Here is a 26447-nt window from a genome sequence, read left to right on the forward strand (position 1 = left end):
TAGTGTGACGCGCGCGTAACAGCAGCGGACTGGTGGCAGCGGAACACAGGGGACAGAAAGGGCCAATTGTGTTCGCCCACCGAAGCGGATCGGCAGTCAACGGCGGTTTCGACAGACGCGGCACTAGCAGCAGAGAACAGCAACAACTGTTACAGCACGCAGCGGCCGATGACACAAACAGCACACCGCGTGGCACCCGCACTGTTCGGATACAGCATTAGTAGTGTCGTGCTTAACACAGATACAGCGTTTAAATATCTGGGCGTAAAGCCGTCGGCACACGGAGCGTGCTGTCGAACGTCAACGTTGAGCGAGCTGAGTTCAACGTCCCGGTGAACGTGTAAGTAGCCTGTACTCTGTTTAGGTTTTTATGTTGGTAACGCTACGTAGCGCTTTGTATGAAAATCACTGACTGTGCTGTGTGAAGTCTGTGGCTGGTTTGCATTGCTGGAATTTGCTATTGTAGTGTGGGGCAGTTGGCTGTTATATATTTATAGGGTGAGTCACCTAACGTTACCGCTGGATATATTTCGTAAACCACATCAAAAACTGACGAACCGATTCCCCACAGACTGAATGTGAGGAGAGGGGCTAATGTAATTGTTTAATACAAACCATACAAAATGCACGGAAGTATGTTTTTTAACACAAACCTACGTTTTTTTAAATGGAACCACGTTAATTTTGTTAGCACATCTGAACATATAAACAAATACTTAATCAGTGCCGTTTGTTGCATTTTAAAATGTTAATTACATCCGGAGATATTGTAACCTAAAGTTGACGCTTGAAACCTCCGACGCTCAGTTGCGTGTTGTAACAAACACGGGCCACGGTCGGCGAGCAGCATCTGCGGGGACGTGTTTACGATGACGACCGTGTTTACGAGTGTGACTGTAGTGCACTGGTGTGGTTTGGTCTAACTGTCGCAGTGTCCGCATGTAGCGCTTGCTGCTATTGTTATTCTGCATTCGTCTCCGCACGCAGACCAACTGTAGTACACCGTGTTACCAGACGTCTGTGATAGTGTAGTGTTGTAGGAACTGTGACCATGGTGTATTCGAACTCTGAAAAGGCGGAGATGATACTCATCTATGGCAAGTGTCGACGAAATGCAGCTGAAGCCTGCAGGGTGTATGCAGAACGGTACCCGGACAGAGAGCATCCAACGTGCCGCACATTGCAAAACATCTACCGCCAACTGTATGCAACAGGTATGGTCGTAGCACGCAAACGGGTCCGTAACAGGCCCGTCACAGGAGAAGCGGGTGCAGTTGGTGTGTTGGCTGCTGTTGCCATGAACCCACACATGAGTACACGGGACATTGCGAGAGCCGGTGGACTGAGTCAAAGTAGTGTCATGCGCATACTGCATCGTCACCGCTTTCACCCGTTTCATGTGTCGCTACATCAGCAATTACATGATGGTGACTTTAATAATCGAGTGCAATTCTGTCAATGGGCATTAACAGAGTATTCGTTGCAGTTCTACCGGTTTACCGATGAAGCGGGTTTCACAAACCACGGGGTAGTGAATCTACGGAACATGCATTACTGGTCCGTGGACAATCCTCGCTGGCTCAGACAGGTAGAGCGACAGCGACCGTGGACTGTATGGTGCGGAATCATTGGCGACCACCTCGTTGGTCCTCACTTCATTGCAGGGGCCCAAACAGCTGCAACATACATCGCGTTTCTACAGATTGATCTGCCAACGTTGCTCGAAAATGTCCCACTGGAAACGCGTCGACGTATGTGGTATCAGCATAATGGTGCACCTGCACATTCTGCAATTAACACTAGGCTGACCCTTGACGGGATGTTCGACAGGCGTTTCATAGACGTGGAGGACGCATAAATTGGCCAGCCCGTTCTCCTGATCTTACACCTCTAAACTTCTTTCTGTGGGGTACGTTAAAGAAGAATGTGTACCGTGATGTGTCTACAACCCCAGAGGATATGAGCCCGCATCTCGTGGTCGTGCGGTAGCGTTCTCGCTTCCCACGCCCGGGTTCCCGGGTTCGATTCCCGGCGGGGTCAGGGATTTTCTCTGCCTCGTGATGGCTGGATGTTGTGTGCTGTCCTTAGATTAGTTACGTTTAAGTAGTTCTAAGTTCTAGGGGACTGATGACCATAGATGTTAAGTCCCATAGTGCTCAGAGCCATTTGAACCAGAGGATATGAATCAGCGTATTGTGGCAGCCTGTGGCGACATTACACCAGATGTACTGCGGCGTGTACGACATTCATTACGCCAGAGATTGCAATTGTGTTCGGCAAATGATGGCCACCACATTGAACATCTATTGGCCTGACATGTCGGGACACACACTATTCCACTCCGTAATTGAAAACGGAAACCACGTGTGTACGTGTACCTCACCCCTCATGGTAATATACATGTGCGTCAGTGGAAAAGACCAGTAAAAAAGTGTTAGCATGTGGACGTAATGTGCTGTTCCAGTCTCTTCTGTACCTAAGGTCCATCACTGTTCCCTTTGGATCCCTACGTAATTCGGTGTTCTCCGATACACACGATCGAACAGCGGAGGAGTGGTACTCAAGCGTCAACTTTACGTTACAATATCTCCGGATGTAATTAACGTTTTACAATGCAACAAACGGCACTGATTACGTATTTGTTTATATGTTCAGATGTGCTAACAAAACTAACGGGGTTCCATTTAAAAAAACGTAGGTTTGTGTTAAAAAACATACTTCCGTGCATTTTCTTATGGTTTGTATTAACCAATTACACTAGCCGCTCACCTCACGTTCGGTCTGTGGAATCGATTCGTCAGTATTTGATGTGGTTTACGAAATATATCCAGCGGTAATGTCAGATGAATAATGACTTTTGAACACTATTAAGGTAAATACAATGTTTGTTCTCTATCAAAATCTTTCATTTGCTAAGTATGTCTATCAGTAGTTAGTGCCTTCAGTAGCTAGAATCTTTTATTTAGCTGGCAGTATTGGCGCTCGCTGTATTGCAGTAATTCGTGTAATGAAGATTTTTGTGAGCTAAGTGATTCATGAAAGGTATAGGTTATAGTTAGTCAGGGCCATTCTTTTGTAGAGATTATTGAAAGTCAGATTGCGTTGCGCTAAAAATATTGTGTGTCAGTTTAGTGTTTATCAGAATATGTCTGAGTACGTTCAGTTCTGCTCAGCTGTTTGAAGATCAAATAATGTAAGAGGTTTATCAGCACAGTAATTCATAAATTTTTCTAAGGGGACGTTACATATGTCGACCGTTAGCCGAGGATACCTCACTGGAATCTTCTGATTTTTTCTTGTAGGTGTAATTAGTATAGCTATTATTTATTGCTATTGCGTAATTGTAGAGAGAATTTCCTTTGTAGTTGTAGTTTTTCATTGTTCTACAATAAAACAGTTGTGGCATGCATGTAGATTTGCACCAAGTATTTCGCAGCTGCGCTTGCAAATTAACTAGATATTATTTTCAGTGCTCTGCTGATGTGTTCCCACATTAGCTTTATTAAAACGAACATTTATTCCATTGTCCATATGCTAGTCACGTTGTTCTATATGTAATATACACAAATAGAAACTTCATCATCCATGCACATATTTGAAGACAGAAAGGAAATTACCATGTCAAATTAATAAGAACACGGGCTTATAAACGTTCCATTACAAACAGTGTGATAGAAATTTGGAAAAGTTGTCCACATAAGATAAGCATTATTTCATCATTTTCACGTTATAGTAAAAACCCTAGGTCATTCTTACTTGATCACTGTTCCTATCTATTGGCAGAATCTTTGCAACATGTGAATTAGGAAACGCAAAAGAAAAGGAGCAAAATATCTTTATACAAGTAGCGCAAGCGGTCCTGTAGATTAAGCCAATCGAACAAACTCACTCCTCAAAAAAAGGTGAACTTACATTTACATAACATCCAAATATTATATTATATACTTATATTAAACTAACAATAAAACATAAGAACTGATTAAAAACGCGAATGTCAGGGAAAAAATGTTATACAGCGGTGGACACGAACCACTGTCATATTAGAAAACCCTTACGGAGGTCCTTAACCCTACTCACTGCGCTGAACCGACAACACGTTGATGGTAGCCAATCTTAGCATGTTGCCAGTTCCAAAAAGCTTTAATCGTAGTTAAGTTACTAACTGAAATTTAATTATAACAAATTGTACCAAGAACAACGCATTTTTGGTGGATCCTCGGTGTGTCATTGCCTTAAAATGACGTAGTCTCATAATACACCAGTTACAATAATTCTTTTGCCACGAATATGATGATTCTCATTATTTTATTGCAACAAAACACATAGTTAACAAAGTGTTTTCGAGTGATTCTCAATTGGCCGCCAGTGGTGGCCGAGCGGTTCTAGGCGCTTCAGTCTGGAACCGCGCGACCGCTACGGTCGCAGGTTCGAATCCTGCCTCGGGCAAGGATGTGTGTATTGTCCTTAGGTTAGTTAGGTTTACGTAGATCTAAGTTGTAGGGGACTGATGACCTCAGCTGTTAAGTCCCATGGTGCTCAGAGCCATTTGAACCATTTTGAACCATTCTCAATTTTCTGGTGCGCACGAACAACATATATACGTATAGGCTTGAAATGAATGCCATGATGGCGCCTCTCAACTCTGTGCAGAAGGGAGATGGCGTGCATGTGACGTAGGTGGTGTCCCATTGGTCAACGCTCAGACGCACTCTCAGAATATCTGAGGTACTAGATGTTGCTCTGCATTTTCAAAAACACTACCGAACGTGCTATTCCACGCTATGACGTCAGAAACTCGGCACGCCCAACGCTCAACGTGTCCGCCCCCGAGAGAATGTCAATCCTACGCGCCCGGGTTCGATTCCCGACTGGGTCGGAGATTTTCTCCGCTCGGGGACTGGGTGTTGTGTTGTCCTAGCCATCATCATTTCATCCTCATCGACGCGCAAGTCGCCGAATTGGCATCAGACCGAAAGACTTGCACCCGGCGAACGGTCTACCCGACGGCAGGCCCTAGTCACACGACGTTTACATTTAACTCTCAACGTTCGGATGCACGGTCCGTGTGCCGACGGCTTAACGTTGCAAAGCGATATTAAATGGAACGAGCATCTGAGGACTGTGTTAGGGAAGCCGAATAGTCTATTTAGAGTTCTTGGGAGGATTTTAGCAAAGTGTGGCTCTTCTGTAAAGGAGAGGGCATATAGGACACTGGTGTGACCTATCCTCCAGTACTGCTTGAGTGTTTGGGGTTCCTAACATGTCGGATTAAAGGAAGACATCGAGGCAATTTAGAGGCGGACTGATAGATATGTTGCCGGTAGTTTGGAACAACACTTAAATATTACAGAGATGCTTCGGGAACTCAAATGCGAATCCATGCAGGGAAGGCGGCTTTCTTTTCAAGGAACAGTGCTGAGAAAATTTAGAGAACCGACATTTGAAGCTGACTACCGAACGATTCTACAGCCACCAACATACATTGCGCATAGAAACCACGAAGATAAGCAAAATTTGTGATCGTATGGAGGCATATCGACAGTCGTTTCTACCTCGCTCTGTTTGCCAATGGAACAGAAAGAGAAACGACTACAAGTGGTACAGGGTACCATCCGCCACACGCCGTACGGTGGCTTGTGGAATACCTACGTAGATGTAAGTGTAAGGTAAGTGAGCCCCACAGTGCATTTCTTTTTCCATGCAGCTGAAGCTGATTCGTCAGCTGAAATTTACCTCAAAATCAAGACGATAAGACAGTGCAGTAGCTATTTAGTTTCAAACTACGAAGCAGTATTCCTTCGGACATACATGCGTGTCAAAAGGAACGTTGCATCGTTCTTCTTCTTGTTCAGCGTATAGAGTATGTTGAGGCAGGTATCGCAGCTGTATTATTGATTTGGAATAACATTCTAGCATTAGTTGGACTTTTCTTTTTATTATAAAAAGCACTATCGGTTTCGCGTCCCAAGACCATTATCCAGTGGTATATGCCAGGGGACCTAATAGAACTCAGAGAAACAGAGCCGATTCCGAAAATAAAAGTTCAGCTGGTGCTAGTATTTTATTCAAAATCCTACGCTGATATTACACCCGGTTTAGGACTGATTTTGGCAAAAATATCTATTCCCGTAACTTGTAAACTTTGCGTTCGTCTGTGGTGTGTGAAAGCTGCGCTAGACGCTAACAGTTCACCAATATAGCATAATAATCTGTGGACAATCGGGGAACAGACTGAGGGACACTCTGCGAAGATACATGCTAACCACTGGAAGGGAAAATTATTGCATTATGTAGCCATCACTGCTATTGTAGTCTGTGACACAACTTTTTGAAACGATGCTGGAGGCTGTATTGTTGGTCTAAAGAATTTAAGAAGTCTAGAGATTGTTATATGTACTACTGTTTATTGCTATGGTTCAAATACTATGCTCAACAAGATCATACTAATGTAATGATTTCCGACATCTTATTCCTTCTCTAGACCCTGCTGACGTTGGTCAGATATGTAATGTGTTCATCGCTCTTCCACTGCGTAATATTCATATTTAAGTTAACTAGAATGAAATGGGTGCATTTTTAAGACACAGACAGGGTATACTTCTGTGTAGCAGACATACGTGTGATACATAAGTTTACCATTGCATACAGCAGCTTACATAGTTCAAAAATGGTTCGAATGGCTCTGAGCACTATGGGACTTTACTTCTGAGGTCATCAGTCGCCTAGAACTTAGAACTACGTAAACCCAACTAACCTAAGGACATCACACACATCCATTCCCAAGGCAGGATTCGAACCTGCGACCGTAGCGGTCACTCGGTTGCAGACTGTAGTGTCTAGAACCGCTCGGCCACACCGACGGACGTTACATAGTTACCTCGGTGTATAGCTGTGTAGCGCTCTACGTACATCTGCTATACGTGATCACGAGCAACGAAATGTTCCTATGCAAAGTGGTCCCACCACACAATTGGAATAAATTTACAGAAGCAGTCTATTTAGAGAAGAGGAAAATATCGCATTATTTTCAAAAGTTAAACCCTTTTACTCAGAAATATCATCAGAGTCTCTGGATGAGCCTACAGTGGAGACAGTGAAGCTAAATTTGCTCCTTGTGCAGATTAATTTTAGAGCTATATTTCTGTCTAAGTCTATTTGAAGAAATGTTCCGCGTTAATTTTTTTCTGCATTGCAAACACATTATTTATGCTGAAAGATCAGTTCCACATCTCATCACTGGTATGTTATAACTCCAAGGAAAAATTAGCCAGCGGTAGTACTAAGTGAAGAAAATGAAAAACAAAATAAGGCTTTATTTTAGATACTTTATTACTTTTTGTAATTTTTTTGTACAGGAACAGCAGAGTTACTGACAGGAAGATGGAAAGACATTTCAGCCCAGCAGAGCAGCCTTAGCGTGGAGGTGGGCGGCGGCGGCGAGGGCGCCAGGGGCGGCATAGGACAGTGGAGCGGGGGCGGCGTAGGCGACGTGAGCGGGGGCGGCGTACGCCACAGCGGGGGCGGCGTAAGCGCGGGCAGCGTAGGCGAGGGCTGCGCCGTTGATGACGGCGTCACGGGCCTGAGTCTGGGCGACGGCGGTCAGGTGGGCGGCCCTGGTGGCGGCGACGGCAGGGGTGTCCAGCAGATAGCCGTCGGAGCGCACGGCGACGGGGGCGGGGCCGTAGGCGGCGTAGCCAGCGTGCACGGGGGCGGCGACCACAGCGGGGGCGGCGTACGCGGCGGGGGCGACGACTGCGGCGGGGGCGGCACCCAGGTAGCCGGGCTTAGCCACGGCGACGGCCAGGACGGCGCTCAGGATGATCTTAAATTCAAGATGTACCGTATCGTGAAAGAGTGCTCCGTTGACAAGGCTGTTGGTTGCAGTAATGAAGTACAATGTTAGATACTTCAGTAGTAGTACGTACCAGGGTGTTCATGGCTGAGTGAGTTGGTGCTGCTGCTAGTGCTGCTGCTGAAATGTGCCTGTTCAGAGGACATCGCAGGTTTATATACGCAGCCTGTCCAGCGCAGGTAATCTGACGTGAAAGTAGAGATCCTCGAACTGCGGCCTTGCTTGAGGTCGTATGTTGGGCGTTGTCTCGTGACCGCCAGATTTGTTCAGTACGCCTCACTGAATAACAGTTATAGCAAAGAGACGCGCCTGGCATAAGAGAAACTGGGTAACCTGTTGAAAAATCAGCAGTTTTGTCATATTTAAAAGTTAATTTCTTCCACCTGTTTCATTTATGTTGTGCTTTACTTTCGGGAATTTAGGGCATATCGCGCCTACACTTTGTTTGTGAAGATCAAAGGCTTAACTTTTCGACGTAGAAATACTATTGGCAATAAATAGATATAGACTGATATCCAGCGATCACAGGCCCTGCAGACCACGCGCTGCTTCCACAAACTGCCTCCATTCCTTCCTCCTTTGCGCCCGGTTCCTCTAGGTGTCTTCAATCAAAAAATGGTTCAAATGGCTCTTAGCACTGTGGGACTTAATTTCTGAGGTCATCAGTCCCCTAGAACTTAGAACTACATAAACCTAACTAACCTAAGGACATCACACACATCCATGCCCGAGGCAGGATTCGAACCTGCGACCGTACCAGTCGCGCGGTTCCAGACTGTAGCGCCTAGAACCGCTCGGCCATCCCGGCCGGCTGTCTTCAATCTCCAGGGCTGCTAGGTCCTTCTTCAGGTCGTCCATCCAGCACTGCCTTGCTCGTCCAATGAGGCGTTTAGTGTTTTGTTTCCCCTCTAGTGCCATCTTCGTCTGTCTTTCATCTGGCGTACAGGTTACAGGCCCGCCCATTGGGCTCTTTTGCTCTTTATCTTCTATAGGACAGTTGGTTGCCGCATCAGAAGGTAGATTTCCCCGTTATTCTTCCTCCTCCATAACTCCGTTATCTAAAACTGGTCCCCATATCGTCCTCATTACTCTTCTTTCGAATCATAATAGGTTTTCCTTTTCTCGCTTAGTCATGCTCCATGTTTCTGAACCGTACATTGGTGCTGGGCATATCACTGTGTTGTAGATTTTTATCTTAATGTTCACGGAGATAGATTTAGAGCCGAATGTCTCACCGAGAGAATGCATGCATTTCATTCCCACTGCTATTCTTTCCTTGATGTCCACTTTTATGTTGTTGTCCATGGTAAACCAAGATTCCAAATATCTCAACTGGTGTACTCTCTTGAACAGCTTGCCATCTACCTCAAGAAATTCTTCCTGCTCTTGTCTTCTTCCTAATTGTATGATGTTTTTGTTGCCTTGATTGGCGATTAATAACTTTGTTATATTACTTTTCATTTCATTATCTTAAATAGTAAATCAGGAACTGCTGTATGAACAGAATGACAAAACTGAACAGCACAAGGAGAAAAAGTAATTAAGAAATGCATTTAAAGAGTTATGACACAAAATTATAAATTCTGAGATGATGTACCTTGGCACATCTGGAAATAGATCGTATTGTAATCGGAATGAAAGACCTCTTGGTGGAATGGTACAGGACCTTATCGGAAAGAAGATGAGTTACGTACATTGTAAAATTAAATCTGTCGAGGTAAGCTAACTTTCTTTCCTGTATTAAGTGATCTAAAGACCGATAATCCGTGGATCAGTGTATACCGAGGCAATCAACACCTTTCCATAACTGAACGCTGATAGGTTATACCCTCCTGTTCAGCAAGAAATATTTGTTGACGCTTTCTGGTGAAATAGAAGGACGCTTTCTGAATGCCAGCAAGACAGCAGCATGGATACATCATTTCCACACCACCGCTGGTGTGCTTGCGTTCTCGGGAGGTGTAGGCTCAGAATGGGTGGTCCGTCCGGTTCCGAAGATTTAGCATATGTTTCCGTCCAGTGTAAAAATGTGGAAGGTGTGTGCAGAATACCTTCAAAATGAAAGAGTATCTAAAAAGGAAAAATCATTCGCACTTTCGCCCGAGTTTTGTGTGGACTCACGCTTCATTTAAGAGAAACCGAGAGGAATTTATACGCTCATGGAGTTACGAAAGACTCCTAAGATACGCAGTATGTACAAGACCTTCGACTCTTTGCATTACAGTAGAATTGCTGTAACATCTTGTGGTATTAAGGACTGTAAGTAATTTTGTTAAATAATGAAGTGTCTCATGCAATGATACATAATGGAAGGGTATTCCAAGTAATTAAAACTGTAGCTGAAGCTGTAGGTCTAAGATGTGGTTCAACTATATCATTTTCCAGCGTAGCACATGGGTGCTATGAACAACCTATGTATCACCAATGACTGCTGAGAACGGTTTGTATCCATACCGTAAAATCAGTTCATTTAGTAAGGGAAACTCCTATTGAGCCTGACCTTCACGTTTACAGGCGGTATTGTATAAGCACATACATCATTCTCACCTTGTCTGTCCTACACATATATATCCTACAGTCATCAGTAACTCTATAATGTCAACTTGAGTGAAACACTATCACTAAATGCTTTCCTTGCCTTTAGCAGCCGGCCGGAGTGGCCGAGCGGTTCTAGGCACTGCAGTCTGCAACCGTGCGACCGCTATGGTCGCAGGCTCGAATCCTGCCTCGGGCATGGATGTGTGTGATGTCCTTAGGTTAGTTAGGTTTAAGTAGGTCCAAGTTCTAGGGGACTGATGACCTCAGAAGTTAAGTCCCATAGTGCTCAGAGCCATTTGAACCATTTGCTTTTAGCATTCTTTACCGTATCTGTTAACCAATTCATCTCTTAAAACCCTGTATCAACGAGAATCAGAGAGACATGCGCGAATTCTGCGCTGAAAATTTTTTTGTTCACCCTCATTTTCGTTCATCCTCAGTTATTCTAACAAGCCTCAAAAGCTACCATGAAAGGTTAGGCTTTTGCCGCTTTTCCCTTTTGTGACATTTAGACAGGCGAATAGAGAACTTGTAAGGTGGCTATAATTTCGCACCTTACAAGCACTCATCTACATACTTTGCCATGAACAACCACCACAATTAGATATCATTTGATAAGTTGTACATGGTATACATGAATATTTAAAGAAGACTGACGTTGCCACGTACGCCTTGTAAATAATTGTTAGCGCTTATTGCATGAAAGGTGACGGAGTGTCTTTATTATAAAAACGGCGTAATGAATGATTGCCTACACTAGTAGAGGTTGGAACGCCAGTGGAGATGAAACGGCAGGCAGAACTCACGCTCTGGGTGGAAGCCCCTGCACAGGTGTTTGTCCTGTTTAAACACAGAAAGTAGCTACACGTACGTCGTAGCACTTGAGCTCTGGAGCACAATAGGATGACGCGCCGCCGCTATTGTAGTAGTGCCGGAAGGATAACCAGATAATACTTTCGAACTCTGCAAATTCTTGATGCAGGTGAGAGGAGCGGAGTAGCGGCGCATCGCAAACCACAGAGGGCTGGGTTATTTCCAAGGATTTTTACTCAGAAGCATTCCATAGTAGGAGTATAGGTTTTCCCTCGCAAACTTTCTGCTCTGGACGACAAAAGACTAAAATATGGTTGGTCGGCATTCGGAAGAATCTGTAGAGAGGTAGAATATTCCGTGGTTTCGGGAATATGATTCGTTTTCGGAATTACGATGGTGGGGAGCCGAGCCTTGCTGGGAAGCCAGCGGTGGAGAGACGAGGTCTTCTGTCGTGAGCGCCCGTGTGTGACGGTCGCTCGATATCAGCTTTGTTGTTACAGACTCTCAGGAGAGTTTATAGTTACAACAGTCAGGCACTGTACTGTTGCGAACCTGTACGATTCTGGACTTCACCTCCGCGTTGGAAGTCGTCACTGAGTGCGCAGCATTCCGTAATTGAGAGATCTTCCTCTGCCTATACTCACGTTGAGACGTTATCTGAACTCCGTTCCTGTGGGTTGGAGTTAGCGTTTCTCGTCTGTAGAACTCAGAGAGGAGAAGACAGTATTATAGTAGTCAGAGGACCGCCTTCTGCCGTCCTGGTGTTTAAAAGAGTATATCTGTAGCTGGAGTTCTTCCATCGCCGCAGACGAGTACGAGAACCATCACTTCGACGCACCGGACGCAGTACATATGGTGATATCGCAAATTGCTTCGGCGTATTAGCGCTACAAAAGCTAAACAGCTGTGATCACGTTAGTTTACTTCTGATAAGGTTCCACACCATCGTAAATCATCCTTGAAAGTAGTGTCTTCTAGTGTTTGGTACGTAGATGGTGTCAGTAATTTCGCGTTATTGAAATTAGATCGCGCAGTCATAATAAGGGGCAGAGTTGGGCAATTAATCAGTAATTTTATTCACGAAATGTAAACTTTGTAATATATAGTTTTTATCTACAATACATTTATAAGCAGGAACGACGTTTATCATTTAGTAGTATTAGTTGCCTTAATCATTCATTTATGTTTAGGTTGTAATTTATATGTTAAAGTCCATTAAGAGATCCTAAGATCTGTTTCAGGGGGCAGTCAGACAGGGAAAATCTTCACTTTAGCGTTTATTAATTTACGTTGGGCACATTTCTGTTTACACCCGCCTGGAGTAGCATCATGGAAACTAAGCACTTTTTCTTGAAAGAACGATTACGTATCAGCACGGAAGTAGCTAGTCTGGGACGAAGTACAAACTGAAATTTTCCTGTTAATACCGTGATGATATAGGATTGGGTGTATTGTTTGCGTAACGATTCCAGTGTATCTAAAACTGCTGTCTGTCGACTTATACACATGATGCGTAGCGCCGAGACTTGCTCTTCTAGGTGTTCGTGAGGCAAAAAAATCGATTACCTTTTAGCATATACAGAACTGAACTGACAACAATGACTTTTGTTGGAATTGTTTACAAAATACACTACTTGCCATTAAAATTGCTACACCACGAAGATGACGTGCTACAGATGCGAAATTTAACCGACAGGAAGAAGAAGCTGTGATATGAAAATGATTAGCTTTTCAGAGCATTCACACAAGCTTGGCGCCGGTGGTGACACCTACAACGTGCTGACATGAGGAAAGTTTCCAACCGATTTCTCATATACAAACAGCAATTGACCGTCGTTGCCTGGTGAAACGTTGTTGTGATGCCTCGTGTAAGGAGGAGGAGTGCGCACCATTACGTTTTCGACTTTTAAAGGTCGGATTGTAGCCTATCCCGATTGCGGTTTATCGTATCGCGACCTTGCTGCTCGCGTTGGTCGAGATCCAATGACTGTTAGCAGAATATGGAATCGGTGGGTTCAGGAGGGTAATACGGAACGCCGTGCTGGATCCCAACGGCCTCGTATCACTAGCAGTCGAGATGACAGGCATCTCATCTGCATGGCTGTAACGGATCGTGCAGCCCCGTCTCGATCCCTGAGTCAACAGATGGCGACGCTTGCAAGACAACAACCATTTGCGCGAACAGTTCGACGACGTTTGCAGCAGCGTGGACTACCAGCTCGGAGACCATGGCTGCGGTTACCCTTGACGCTGCATCACAGACAGGAGCGCTTGCGATAGTGTACTCAACGAGGAACCTGGGTGGACGAATGGCAAAACGTCATTTTTTAGGATGAATCCAGGTTCTGTATACAGCATCATGATGGTCGCATCCGTGTCTGGCGACATCGCGGTGAACGCACATTGGAAGCATGCATTCGTCATCGCCATACTGGCGTATCACCCGGCGTGATAGTATGGGGTGCCATTGGTTACACGTCTCGGTCACCTCTTGTTCGCATTGACGGCACTTTGAACAGTGGACGTTACAATTCAGACGTGTTACGACCCGTGGCTCTACCCTTCATTCGATCCCTGCGAAACCCTATATTTCAGAAGGATAATGCACGACCCCATGCTGCAGGTCCTGTACGGGCCTTTCTGGATACAGAAAATGTTCCACTGCTGCCCTGGCCAGCACATTCTCCAGATCTCTCACCAATTGAAAACGTCTGGTCAATGGTGGCCGAGCAACTGGCTCGTCACAATACGCCAGTCACTACTCTTGATGAACTGTGGTATCGTGTTGAAGCTGCATGAGCAGCTGTACCTGTACACGTCATCCAAGCTCTGTTTGACTCAATACTCAGGCGTATCAAGGCCGTTATTACGGACAGAGGTGGTTGTTCTGGGTACTGATTTCTCAGGATCTATGCACCCAAACTGCGTGAGAATGTTATCACATGTCAGTTCTAGTATAATATATTTGTCCAATGAGTACCCATTTATCATCTGCATTTCTTCTTGGTGTAGCAATTTTAATGACCAGTGGTGTATGACACTGACAATTTCGATTCCGAGTGCATTAGCATTTCCAACATCTTAGCGCTTTCCCACTTTGTTAAGTTATTCTCTTTAATATTCGTAAATATTTAGATACCACACTTCATAATACAATATCAAAGTTAACTGGAATATCTGGGTAATACGGCATCATGTACTTACATGAGACATTTTTTGCATCCGAAGATGAATAATATAGATCGATAACGTTACATCCAACACGAATATAAGTACTAAAAGTAAACTCCGCCCCAACAGCCCTTGGAAGCTTCAACGAGCGCCGTGACATCCTCAGCCGATAGGCGTCACCGGATGCGGATATGGAGAGGCATGTGGTCAGAATACCGCTCTACTGGCCATTGTCAGATTTCGTGACGGGACTCCTCAATTGGTCTCATAACGCCTGAGTGCAAACCGTTCGGCAACAGCGCTCGGCAGGCCAGGATGGTCACCCATCCAAAGGCTAGCCAAGCCCAACAGCGCTTAGCTTCGGGGATCTGACGGGGAGTGGTGTTACCACTGCGGCTAGGCCGTTGGCTTAATGTAATGCATCAAAGAAAATTTAAAGAGCAAATGTAAGAATTGTGGCAGATCGGTATAGAGCATACGAATGTTTAACATACAAGCATCGGGAACTAAAATAGGAGTCCTTGGAAAAAAGGCGCTATAGTTTTAGGGAAACCCTGTGGATAAATTTTGAGAAGCATTTTTCGTAGAAGACTGTCGGAACATTCTACTACTGTCATCAAATTATTTCGTGTAGGGATCATGCGAATAAGAGGGATAATGACACGTACAGAGGCAAACAGAATTTTCTCGTTTTCATTACGCGAATGAAGTAAAACACAAAATCTGTAACAATGATTTGTAGAAGCCGTCGCCATGACTTTTACAGTGGCTTGCCAAGCGTATCTGTAGATGTAGTAGCTACAGATGTAAATTAGCGGAATTACAGGAAAAAAAACCTGATATAATAACAGGTATTAAATGTATCTTTGCACTGTTACTAACGATTAGACGTCATCAATTACTGTATAGTTAATATACAGCACAATCATATTATACACTTGTGAAATGTAAATGCTATGCTAATAGTACTGCCGGCCGATGTGGCCGAGCTGTTCTAGGCACTTCAGTCCGGAACCGCGCGACCGCAATGGTCGCAGGTTCGAATCCTGCCTCGGGCATGGATGTGTGTGCTGTCCTTAGGTTAGTTAGGTTTAAGTAGTGCTAAGTTCTAGGGAACTGATGACCTCAGATGTTAAGTCCCATAGTGCTCAGAGCCATTTGAACCATTCTGCTAATAGTGCTACCTTGTCGAAATAAATCTGGCTAGAGAGCAGGATGGGAAGCTAATTATTTCGGAGCTGGCATAACGTGTTGTACATACTGTATTGGCGATTTGTGTGGCCCAGCAAATTTGAGTCTCAACCATAGCGTTTGGTTAGAAACCATTGCCGCACGTCCATTTTCCAAGGAGAAACATGTAAATTACACACAGCTAGGTACACTCTTCATTCTACATATTAACAGTGAGGGGCTCCTCAGGTACGTCATATAAACAAAGATACATAATAGATATTACAAAAGAAGAGATTCCATAATGATTTTTTAATTAGGTATAAAGCTAAATGGTCAAGGGTGTACCGAACGAATGGCAGAGGTAAGATTTTCTACACGAGAAAAAAAACTCTCAATCCTAATTGGAACCCTACGCTGCCAAACTGATGATAGTATCAATTTAGTAGCAAGCTGAAGAAATCCAAGCATATGAAGTAAACTGCCTAGTATTGTCCTCAAGGGTGTGGAATAAGTAAAAGTATGAAATATATTTTAATTTAAATGCTAATACCAAGTATCGTGATCTAGGATTAATTGTGTTCCGGGCAGAGTGGCAGCACGTTCGTGATTAAGTCTGACGGGGAGACCAGACACGATTCCTGTTGGTCAGAATTGGCGAGCTGTTAGAGCTGATTGAGTTAATGATTATTAAAGTAACGCCATGTAACTTGAAGGGTATAAATAACCTTTTGTTTTCTGTTATTCTCGACGATTGACTGGGAATATATTTGAAAACTTTCTACGATGATACCGTCATATTCGTGGTTCTTGGCTGCGGTTGTTGAAGGCATCCGGTTCAAATGAGGTGGTGGAAGAAACTGTCACCGTCAATATTTTGCCAATATGTGGAACAGGAATTCTGGAATAAAGTTCTTGATCACCGCACTTTGCGCCAATGGTCGGTATTCAATCAGAAACCACTCTCCAGCACCTCATGACGTGAGGCGCTGTGACATGTCGTTGATGATTCGTCTTCCAGATGTGGGCGTTAATATCGGTGGTCCACTTGGGGTTAGGAGTAGTGTTAGTCCCGGCAGGGGACCTCACCCTCTCACTTCTCTCATCATATATTACAAAAGACACCCCACTTACAAACTTCCGTTACAGTAACCCACACTCAACAGGTACAACATCTTCATACACGGTGTCGAAAGAAGCTGTTGTACAAGGAGGACGGCGTCTCATATCGGTTCGGTTGCTGAACAATTCGTCGCAGTCTTCCAGCCAACAACGTCCGCTTTTCAAGATAACAAAACATAAATACATAAAAAGTGGAGGGTGCTGGTTTCTTTAATGTTTCTCCGGATTTGAAGCTTGATATTACAGCGGCTATCGTAGACAACTAAAACAAATTCCTTTCAAAACTCTGTATACTGATTGCATGGGATAAAGTACAAACATTAAACCTTGGAGTTTGTCAATGTCAATGTGCCTATATCAGCACTGACTGACCGTATAGTGTTTGCATGCATAGCAATGGCTTTAAGAAATATGAAGGTATATTTCATAACATAATTCCAGTATGATAGCAATTTTGTATCGTTTGTACGTGGCTACTCTTCTGTTTTGGTACATTACAAATGGAAGCCCACAGGAAAATTAATTTTATAGTATTTTATTTATTGTCCATAAAGTTTAGCTCTGTAGAACGAATCCGATGAAGATTCTACATTGCCTGCATATAATTGTTCACAGTATCGGAGAACAGCTACGTCACAGCACATTTAGTTCGCAGCTCGTGGTCTAGTAGCTAGCGTTGCTACCTCTGAATCACGGGGTCCCGGGTTCGATTCCCGGCCGGGTTTTGGAATTTCTCTGCCCAGTGACTGAGTGTTTGTGTTGTCCTCATCATATCATCATCATCATCATCATCATCATCATTCGTGACAGTGACTAGATTAGACTATGTAAAAAAATGGACTGTGTAACAATTTGAGCTTGGTACGGGCGCTGATGACCGCACAGTTGAGCGCCCCACAAACCAAACATCATCATCATCATCATCATCATAGCACATTTATTAAGGACGCCCCCGTAAATCTTGAATTAAGTATTTTTCGTCTTCTTTGACCTCTCTGGAAAATGTATTTTGCACTCATTATAGCACTTCGCCACCGCGTCAGCGTAAGTACTTGCAACCGCCAGCGGCGCTACTTGTTTTTGTCAGATAATACAGGATGTTCCGAAGCGATACAGCCGATGTCACACAGTGTATCTCCTATATGAATGGAAATCAAAAATAGGAGTAAATTTTAGATTATGCATCGAAACTTAGCACTTTTGAGCCAGTTGTAAGGCTCCAGACTGAACCCGCATAGCAGACGAGGAATTGTGTGCCGGCCAGACTGGATGTGGTGTTCAGGCGGTTTTCCACGTCCAATAAGGTAAATACTGGACTGGTACCAAGAACCGCCTCAGTTACGCAAGTCAAAAATATTCGGAACGTTTTCGCACCCCTTGACATGAATGACACTACACGAAAACAGTTGGGCAAGCACCTTCTGTCTAGGAGGGTAACGGGGTGGTGACACCACAAAAAATAAGTATCCTATATCCGTTAGTGACCTTGCTAATCCTGTGCAGATGCGGGGCAAAGTCACGGGAGAAAGAAGAAAAGAAGTAAGGTAATAGTAAAAAGTACCATAAGGTTATATGTGGACAAAGGGAAAAGGCGTACCTTGTAAAATCCGTCTATAAGATCAGATCCAGCCCAAGTTATAGTCTTAACTGAAGTATAATATATACTGTCACTAAAATTCTTCTGGGTTTAAGGCCGCATTGTCATCTGTAAAAGTCCAACGTTTCGGAGACTGTTGCAAGGCGCCTTCCTCAGAGTGTATTGCTAACTGTTAGCAATACACCCTGAGCAAGGCACCTTGCAACAGTCGCCGAAACGTCAGAATTTTACAGATGACAATGCGGCCTCAAACCCAGAAGAATTTCATTGACTGTTACAACGGCAGCGAAAGCCTACGTTTCCACATACTGTATACTCCTGTGAAATCGAATGTGTTTTCTTAAAACTCCCTTTGTAGAGAATACCAGGCGCTGGTGTTGCCAAGCAACAAGAAATGATGTCAGGCTAGTCCGGCTTGAATTCCTCCGTGTTCCCCTGTCCGCCTCGTCACCTTGGCGAGCGCAGCTGTCGGAGCAGAGCGGCCACTCGCTTCCATAACGGCGACTACTCGCGCCGCCCGCCCCTGGCCCTGGGACACGCAGGGTCGGCCACCGCCTCGCGGCTTTCCTGCACTGCTTGCGGTCGGCGGACGTTGCGCAAGTGGAGGAACGTGGAGCGACCGACGCCCACAGGCGCTACGCAGCACCGACCCCCCCCCCCCCCCCCCACCCATGACTATAGCGGTACCTGTCCTTAGCCCAGCGCAATGGCGTTTCAACACGTCTTTCATCACCGTTGCATTCTTCAGTAGGGTCAGAGGCAGGGTTTCTTACTTTGTGAGGGCTCTCCACCCAGAGATAACCGTTGCAGGATCCTAGAGCATATTATGAGCTCCAAAAGTATGTAGTCGAGGTAAAGAAGAGTCTCTTAATGAATCAGCACATATTCAACTAAAACCAGTGGTTTGAAACACAGCTTGCTTCATTATTTTCAGCCATAATGGCTATGTTTGTGCACCGTGACTGTGTGGGATAATTATTTATTTCAAGTTTCTGCTACCAGTCACTTTTTATATTATGCTTAATCTAACATAATGCAACGCGTTTCGAACATGTTCTGTTCATCTTCAGGCGTTTATACATACATACATACATATAGAGAAATGTTACTTAAAAATAAACACTCTTAAACTAGATTAATCGCCGGCCGCGGTGGTCTCGCGGTTCTAGGCGCGCAGTCCGGAACCGCGCGACTGCTACGGTCGCAGGTTCGAATCCTGCCTCGGGCATGGATGTGTGTGATGTCCTTAGGTTAGTTAGGTTTAACTAGTTCTAAGTTCTAGGGGACTGATGACCTAAGATGTTAAGTCCCATAGTGCTCAGAGCCATTTGAACCATTTGAACTAGATTAATCTACAACTCTTTGTCCATTGTTTTTTTACTGCAGCTGCTGGTGTGGCATTTGGGGGGAAGGAGGGGGGCAGTGTATGGCTAGAAATCGAAATCCATCTGAGACACCGAGGGCAGAGAGGATAGTGCGACTGCAGGGATTATCTCGCGAAGGCGTCTCACGAGACCCACATTCTCACCTTGTATGTCCACACACTACTTTCGTAGTGTCCCACCCCAACGCACTCGTTACTCGTGGAAGACATTCTTACCAAGACCCATAAGAGTTGGGCGAATATGTGTGCATCCGCACAAAAGAAGGAGGTCATGGCCAGTATTGCCAGAACTATACAGGGTGTTACTAAAAGGTACGGCCAAACTTTCAGGAAACATTCCTCACACAGAAGGAAAGATAATATGTTATGTGGACATGTGTCCGGAAACGCTTACTTTCCATGTTAGAGCTCATTTTATTACTTCTCTTCAAGTAACATTAATCATGAAATGGAAACACACAGCAACAGAACGTACCAGCGTGACTTCAAAAACTTTGTTACAGGAAATGTTCAAAATGTCCTCCGTTAGCGAGGATACTTGCATCCACCCTCCGTCGCATGGAATCCCTGATGCGCTGATGCAGCCTTGGAGAATGGCGCATTGTATCACAGCCGTCCACAATACGAGCACGAAGAGCCTCTACATTTGGTACCGGGGTTGCGTAGACAAGAGCTTTCAAATGCCCCCATAAAGGAAAGTCAAGAGGGTCGGGGTCAGGAGAGCGTGGAGGCCATGGAATTGGTCCGCCTCCACCAATCCATCGGTCACTGAATCCGTTGTTAAGAAGCGTACGAACACTTCGACTGAAATGTGCAGGAGCTCCATCGTGCATGAACCACATGTTGTGTCGTACTTGTAAAGGCACATGATCTAGCAGCACAGGTAGAGTATCCCGTATGAAATCATGATAACGTGCTCCATTGAGCGTAGGTGGAAGAACATGGGGCCCAATCAAGACATCACCAACAATGCCTGACGTGATTGCACAATTGCGTGCGGATTCTCGTCAGCCCACACATGTTGATAGTGAAAATTTACAATTTGATCACGTTGGAATGAAGCCTCATCCGTAAAGAGAACATTTGCACTGAAATGAGGATTGACGCATTGTTGGATGAACCATTCGCAGAAGTGTACCCGTGGAGGCCAATCAGCTGCTGAAAGTGCCTGCACACGCTGTACATGGTACGGAAGCAACTGGTTCTCTCGTAGCACTCTCCATACAGTGACATGGTCAACGTTACCTTGTACAGCAGCAACTTCTCTGACGCTGACATTAGGGTTATCGTCAACTGCACGAAGAATTGCCTCGTCCATTGCAAGTGTCCTCGTCGTTCTAGGTCTTCCCCAGTCGCGAGTCATAGGCTGGAATGTTCCGTGCTCCCTAAGACGCCGATCAATTGCTTCGAACGTCTTCCTGTCGGGACACCTTCGTTCTGGAAATCTGTCTCGATACAAACGTACCGCGCCACGGCTATTGCCCCGTGCTAATCCATACATCAAATGGGCATCTGCCAACTCCGCATTTGTAAACATTGCACTGACTGCAAAACCACGTTCGTGATGAACACTAACCAGTTGATGCTACGTACTGATGTGCTTGATGCTAGTACTGTAGAGCAATGAGTCGCATGTCAACACAAGCACCGATGTCAACATTACCTTCCTTCAATTGGGCCAACTGGCGGTGAATCGAGGAAGTACAGTACATACGGATGAAACTAAAATGAGCTCTAACATGAAAATTAAGCGTTTCCGGACACATGTCCACATAACATCTCTTCTTTATTTGTGTGTGAGCAATGTTTCCTGAAAGTTTCGCCGTACCTTTTTGTAACACCCTGTATACTTATATGGATATCTATGTTAGTATATTTTTCATTTTCAGTTAACACCTTCAGTATTCCTCCACATCCACATTTTGAAAAGTTCTCAGCGCTCCTCTGGGTATCTTCGGAGTGTACTACTTTCAAAACCACGAAACACCGCCATCGTACATCACTCCTAAGAACCACGAACATAAAAATAGGACTTGGACAGAGGCCTGTAGGCAGTCGATTTCACCTGATTCCATTTCCGAGCTGAGTAAGCAATGACATTACAAGTGGTGCTACATGGTACCTGACGCCATACACCGTGCGGTGGCTTAGATAATATGTGTTTATGTGTAGATGTAGATAAAAGCATATTACTAACCATCATGTTAGCTGCATATTTTAAGGATTTGTGACAACACCTTGAATACGTAACAGTAGGCAGGAAGCGCATCGCACTACCATACGCACAAAATAATATAAAATCAGAATATGTATTCAGTGCAGGATCATGACTTTGTTCGACAAACCCTGTAAGGTTTTTCACTCCAGAGGAACTACGCTGAAGAACATAAGTCAATACAAAATAAGTCTAGAATTTACAGATATCCTGTGATGGTTTTCATGTAACTGCAGCATACACAGAGACTACAAAAGTGTAAAATTAGATTTCGAACGGTTCGAAACTGTACTTCATCTTCACAGCTGTACTAAAGTCAAATGATGTACGTGGAGTGTGTGTTACTTCGAGGTATGAGTACAACGGAAGCTTAATTCTACTCTCTTTTATTTTTGCAAGAGTGATTTGTGTAGAAGGTCCTTAGAGCGGTAAGTGACTGAAACATTGAACACATACGTTAGATAGTATCAGACCTTATGTTAAGTTGTTAAAGAAGATATAGCGGTGAGAGTATCATCCAGAACGGAATAAGGAACACTAAACATATATTAATAGGAAGCTCGTAGTAGCAGACTGCTATGCTAAGCCGGTCGTGGTGGCCGAGCAGTTCTAGGCGCTTCAGTCTGGAACCGCGCCACCGCTACGGTAGCAGGTTCGAATCCTGCCTCGGGCATAAATATGTGTGATGTCCTTAGATTATGGCTCTGAGCACTATGTGACTTAATTTCTGAGGTCATCAGCCCCTTAGAACTTAGAACTACTTAAACCTAACTAACCTAAGGACATAACACACATCCATGCCCTTGGCAGGATTCGAACCTGCGACCGTAGCGGTCGCGCGGCACCAGACTGTAGCGCCTAGAACCGCTCGGCCATTCTAGCCGGCTGTCCTTAGATTATTTAGGTTTAAGTTGTTCTAAGTTCTAGGGGACTAATGACCTCAGATGTTAAGTCCCACAGTGCTCAGAGCCATTTGAACCATTTTTTGGCTGTGCAGAGATATCTCTGCTCAACAGTGTAATTTCATAACTCCTTAAGCTATCAAAAAATTCTGTTTCTTGATGAATATATGGGAAACGAGCAAAACCAATATCAGTCTTCACATTCTGTGAATATTGGCAGCAGATATAAAACGACTTGACCATTGAAGGGAGTCTACAGCCAACGAATGCAGCCATCAGAAAGATCGCTGTAAACTCCATGTAGCTTTATATTGCGACCGACAACGCAAATACCAAGAGAGGTTTCGGGGATCAAATCCAAATCCAAAAAGACAACACTCGAGGGCGATCCAAGCACGAGGTCAGAATCAGGCGCCGCGCTGCTTTCACTCGGTGCACACACTGCCGGACTGTTCGGTATGAATAGCGGCCATGACCACTGGCCAGGCACATTTCGGCAGCAGCAGCAGCAGCAGCAACTCCCACAACCATGAACACACTGGTACGTACTACTGTACTTTATTTTACTTCACTACTACCACAAACAACAAGCTTGTCTGTGTAGCACATCTATGATCTATACTAGTTGAGAACATCGTTCTATGAGACTTCTTGAAATTCAGATCGTCCTGAGCGCCGTCCTGGCCGTCGCCGTGGCTACGCCCGGCTACCTGGGTGCCGCCCCCGCCGCAGTCGTCGCCCCCGCCGCCTACGCCGCCCCCGCTGTGGTGGCCGCCCCCGTGCACGCCGGCTACGCCGCCTACGGCCCCGCCCCCGTCGCCGTGCGCTCCGACGGCTACCTGCTGGACACCCCTGTCGTTGCCGCCACCAGGGCCGCCCACCTGACTGCCGTCGCCCAGACTCAGGCCCGTGACGCCGTCATCAACGGCGCCGCCCTCGCCTACGCTGCCCGCGCCTACGCCGCCCCCGCTGTGGCGTACGCCGCCCCCGCTCACGTCGCCTACGCCGCCCCCGCTCCACTGTCCTATGCCGCCCCCGGCGCCCTCGCCGCCGCCGCCCACCTCCACGCTAAGGCTGCTCTGCTGGGCTGAAATGTCTAATCCTGCAAGAGACGAGACCAGTATAAACACCAAAATTTCGAAAAAAATAATAAAACACTAACAACGAACATGTTTTTTTCTTCTTACCTTTCCTGATTTCCTGTTGAGTTATCACGAGTTGTGGAATATGTGATCCCCTTTACGAAGTCAATATACATTAAATACATATCGCTCCGTTACTTCCTGGGAAAACAATTTCATTTTTAACGTTAAAAAACATAGACACTGCTTTTTGTTGTCCTAATTTGTTTAGTTAGGACTTCGTTTCAGTATTTCTGCCACTGTCAGAAATAACTGGCTACTATTCTCAAGAGATACCAGATAAAAAGAATCCAGGCAATTGTAACATAGATACTATCAACATACACAGAATGTCGTTTGAGGTGAATGCTTAATTACCTCAATTGTTTCTAATAGCTTTTTTTTTTCCTTTGTTGGTCACATTATGGACTTCTGTGCAGACTTCTTATCCATCACGTGCCAACAGTACACATTCAGAAAAACTGGAGTCTAACTTACATACACTCCAGCCACTTTCATATTCAGTCACTGTAGCTGCTATAGCCCTTCCTGTCTGGCTAATATACAATTAGTTTAAATCAGTGTACGGTAAGTTATCCTCAGAACCGCGAAGAAAGAAAAATTGGAGAACTCTGACAGGAAAAACGAACAGCATGATAGGACATGTATTCAGAGATCAGGGAATTATTTCCATTGAACGAGATGGAACTTTAGTGTGTAAAAACTGCAGGGTAAAACGGAAAGTGGGATATATCCAAGAAATAAATGGTTCAAATGGTTCTGAGCACTATGGGACATATCAGCTGAAGTCATCAGTCCCCTAGAACGTAGAACTACTTAAACCTCACTAACCTAAGGACATCACACAACACCGAGTCATCAAGAGGCAGAGAAAATCCCTGACCCCGCCGGGAATCGAACCCGAGAACCCGTGCGTGGGAAGCGAGAACGTTACCGGACGACCACGACCTGCGGACGAACGAGATTGGTAATTGAGACTTCCTGACAGATTAAAACTATGTGCCGGACCGAGATTCGAACTCGGGACCTTTGCCTGTGTGTGTGTGTGTGTGTGTGTGTGTGTGTGTGTGTGTGTGTGTGTGTGGCGGAAGTAAAGGTGTGAGGACGGGCCGTGAGTCGTGGTTGAGTAGCTCAGATGGTAGAGCACTTGCCCGCGAAAGGAAAAGGTCCCGAGTTAGAGTCTCGGTCCGGCACAGTTTTAATCTGCCACGAAGTTTCATATCAGCGCACACTCCGCTGCAGAGTGAAAATCTCTTTCTCAACATTTTCCTTTTCTTCCATTCAGTTCGAATACCTGCGTCATTTCAGTACACAGTTTACCAAATAAATGACTCTCTCCCATTGCTGTACCCATTTGACAAGACTCCATAGCCGTGGGGCGCGTGCTTCCGCCTCCGGCAGTGCACAGACAGCCACGCCCTCCGCGTGGCCCAGCGACGTCGTTCAACACCCTTACGAGGAAATGCAGGTACCATTCGCGGCACCATTGAAATAGTATTATCTCCATATCGGCATATAAATGATTTGGTAGACACCACTATTGAATTAAATCTGGTTCATACTTTCTATTGAATAAGATAAGTACTATGCTACCTCTTACATAAAAATAAGTGTTATAGTTGTGCAAGAGTTGGGAGTTGTTGGTAATTTGACGGATTCGTTTCCTTTCCGTGGGATAGAATACCAAAAGATTTAAGTAATGGCTGCGACTAAAGAGGCGGTATAAAGATAGAGGTATGATGTCATGATCAAAGATACGGGTTGATTTATCTATGTTTCGTTTGTTTCGCTTCCTACATACGGATCCCTGTAGTGGACGCTGTTCGGTTGTTTTCTGACAGTAGCTCAATGCCATGGAATCCGGTTCAGAATAAACAAATTACTAGAACAAAAACTCACTTTTGTTTTTCAACCTTAAACATAAAATACACATATCAAAGAGTAAACTGTTCCCAGACATTAACTTTTTCCGTTTATAATGATAGCAAAACACCAATGGTTCAACGGTAAATTTAACGACGATTATGTTTTTATTCCCTTAATCGGGCAGTTAGGTTAGAAATTTTAAAAAGGGAAATGGATAGGTTAAAGTTGGATATAGTGGGAATTAGTGAAGTTCGGTGGCACGAGGAACAAGACTTCTGGTCAGGTGAATACAGGGTTATAAATACAAAATCAAATAGGGGTAATGCAGGAGTAGGTTTAATAATGAATAAAACAATAGGAATGCGGGTAAGCTACTACAAACAGCATAGTGAACGCATTATTGTGGCCAAGATTCACACGAAGCCCACGCCTACGACAGTAGTACAAGTCTACAAGCCAACTAGCTCTGCATATGACGAAGAAATTGAAGAAATGTATGATGAAATAAACGAAATTATTCAGATAGTGAAGGGAGACGAAAATTTAATTGTCATGGGTGACTGGAATTCGGTAGTAGGAAAAGGGAGAGAAGGAAACGTAGTAGGTGAATAAGGATTGGGGGTAAGAAATGAAAGAGGAAGCTGCCTGGTGGAATTTTGTCACAGAGCACAACTT

The 26447-nt window shown here is 44.8% G+C and overlaps 2 protein-coding genes across 2 annotated transcripts in view; one reads left to right on the forward strand and one right to left on the reverse strand.

Annotated features, from left to right (window-relative positions):
- Positions 1 to 7293: 7293 nt before the first annotated feature.
- Positions 7294 to 26447, reverse strand: part of LOC124606691 (cuticle protein 16.5-like) — a 29500-nt gene continuing 10346 nt past the window's right edge. The window contains exon 2 of the mRNA XM_047138715.1: positions 7294 to 7822. Within this exon, the coding sequence (XP_046994671.1) occupies positions 7394 to 7822 (429 nt within the window). The 3' untranslated portion in view covers positions 7294 to 7393. The remainder of the gene's footprint in view (positions 7823 to 26447) is intronic.
- On the forward strand, positions 23267 to 23932 carry LOC124606693 (cuticle protein 16.5-like). The gene is made up of 2 exons (XM_047138718.1): positions 23267 to 23305; positions 23427 to 23932. The coding sequence occupies exons 1-2, from the start codon at positions 23294 to 23296 to the stop codon at positions 23853 to 23855; spliced, it is 441 nt and encodes a 146-aa protein (XP_046994674.1). The 5' UTR covers positions 23267 to 23293; the 3' UTR covers positions 23856 to 23932.

This window comes from Schistocerca americana, chromosome 3, assembly GCF_021461395.2.
Source record: "Schistocerca americana isolate TAMUIC-IGC-003095 chromosome 3, iqSchAmer2.1, whole genome shotgun sequence".
Classification (NCBI taxonomy): Eukaryota; Metazoa; Arthropoda; class Insecta; order Orthoptera; family Acrididae; genus Schistocerca; species Schistocerca americana.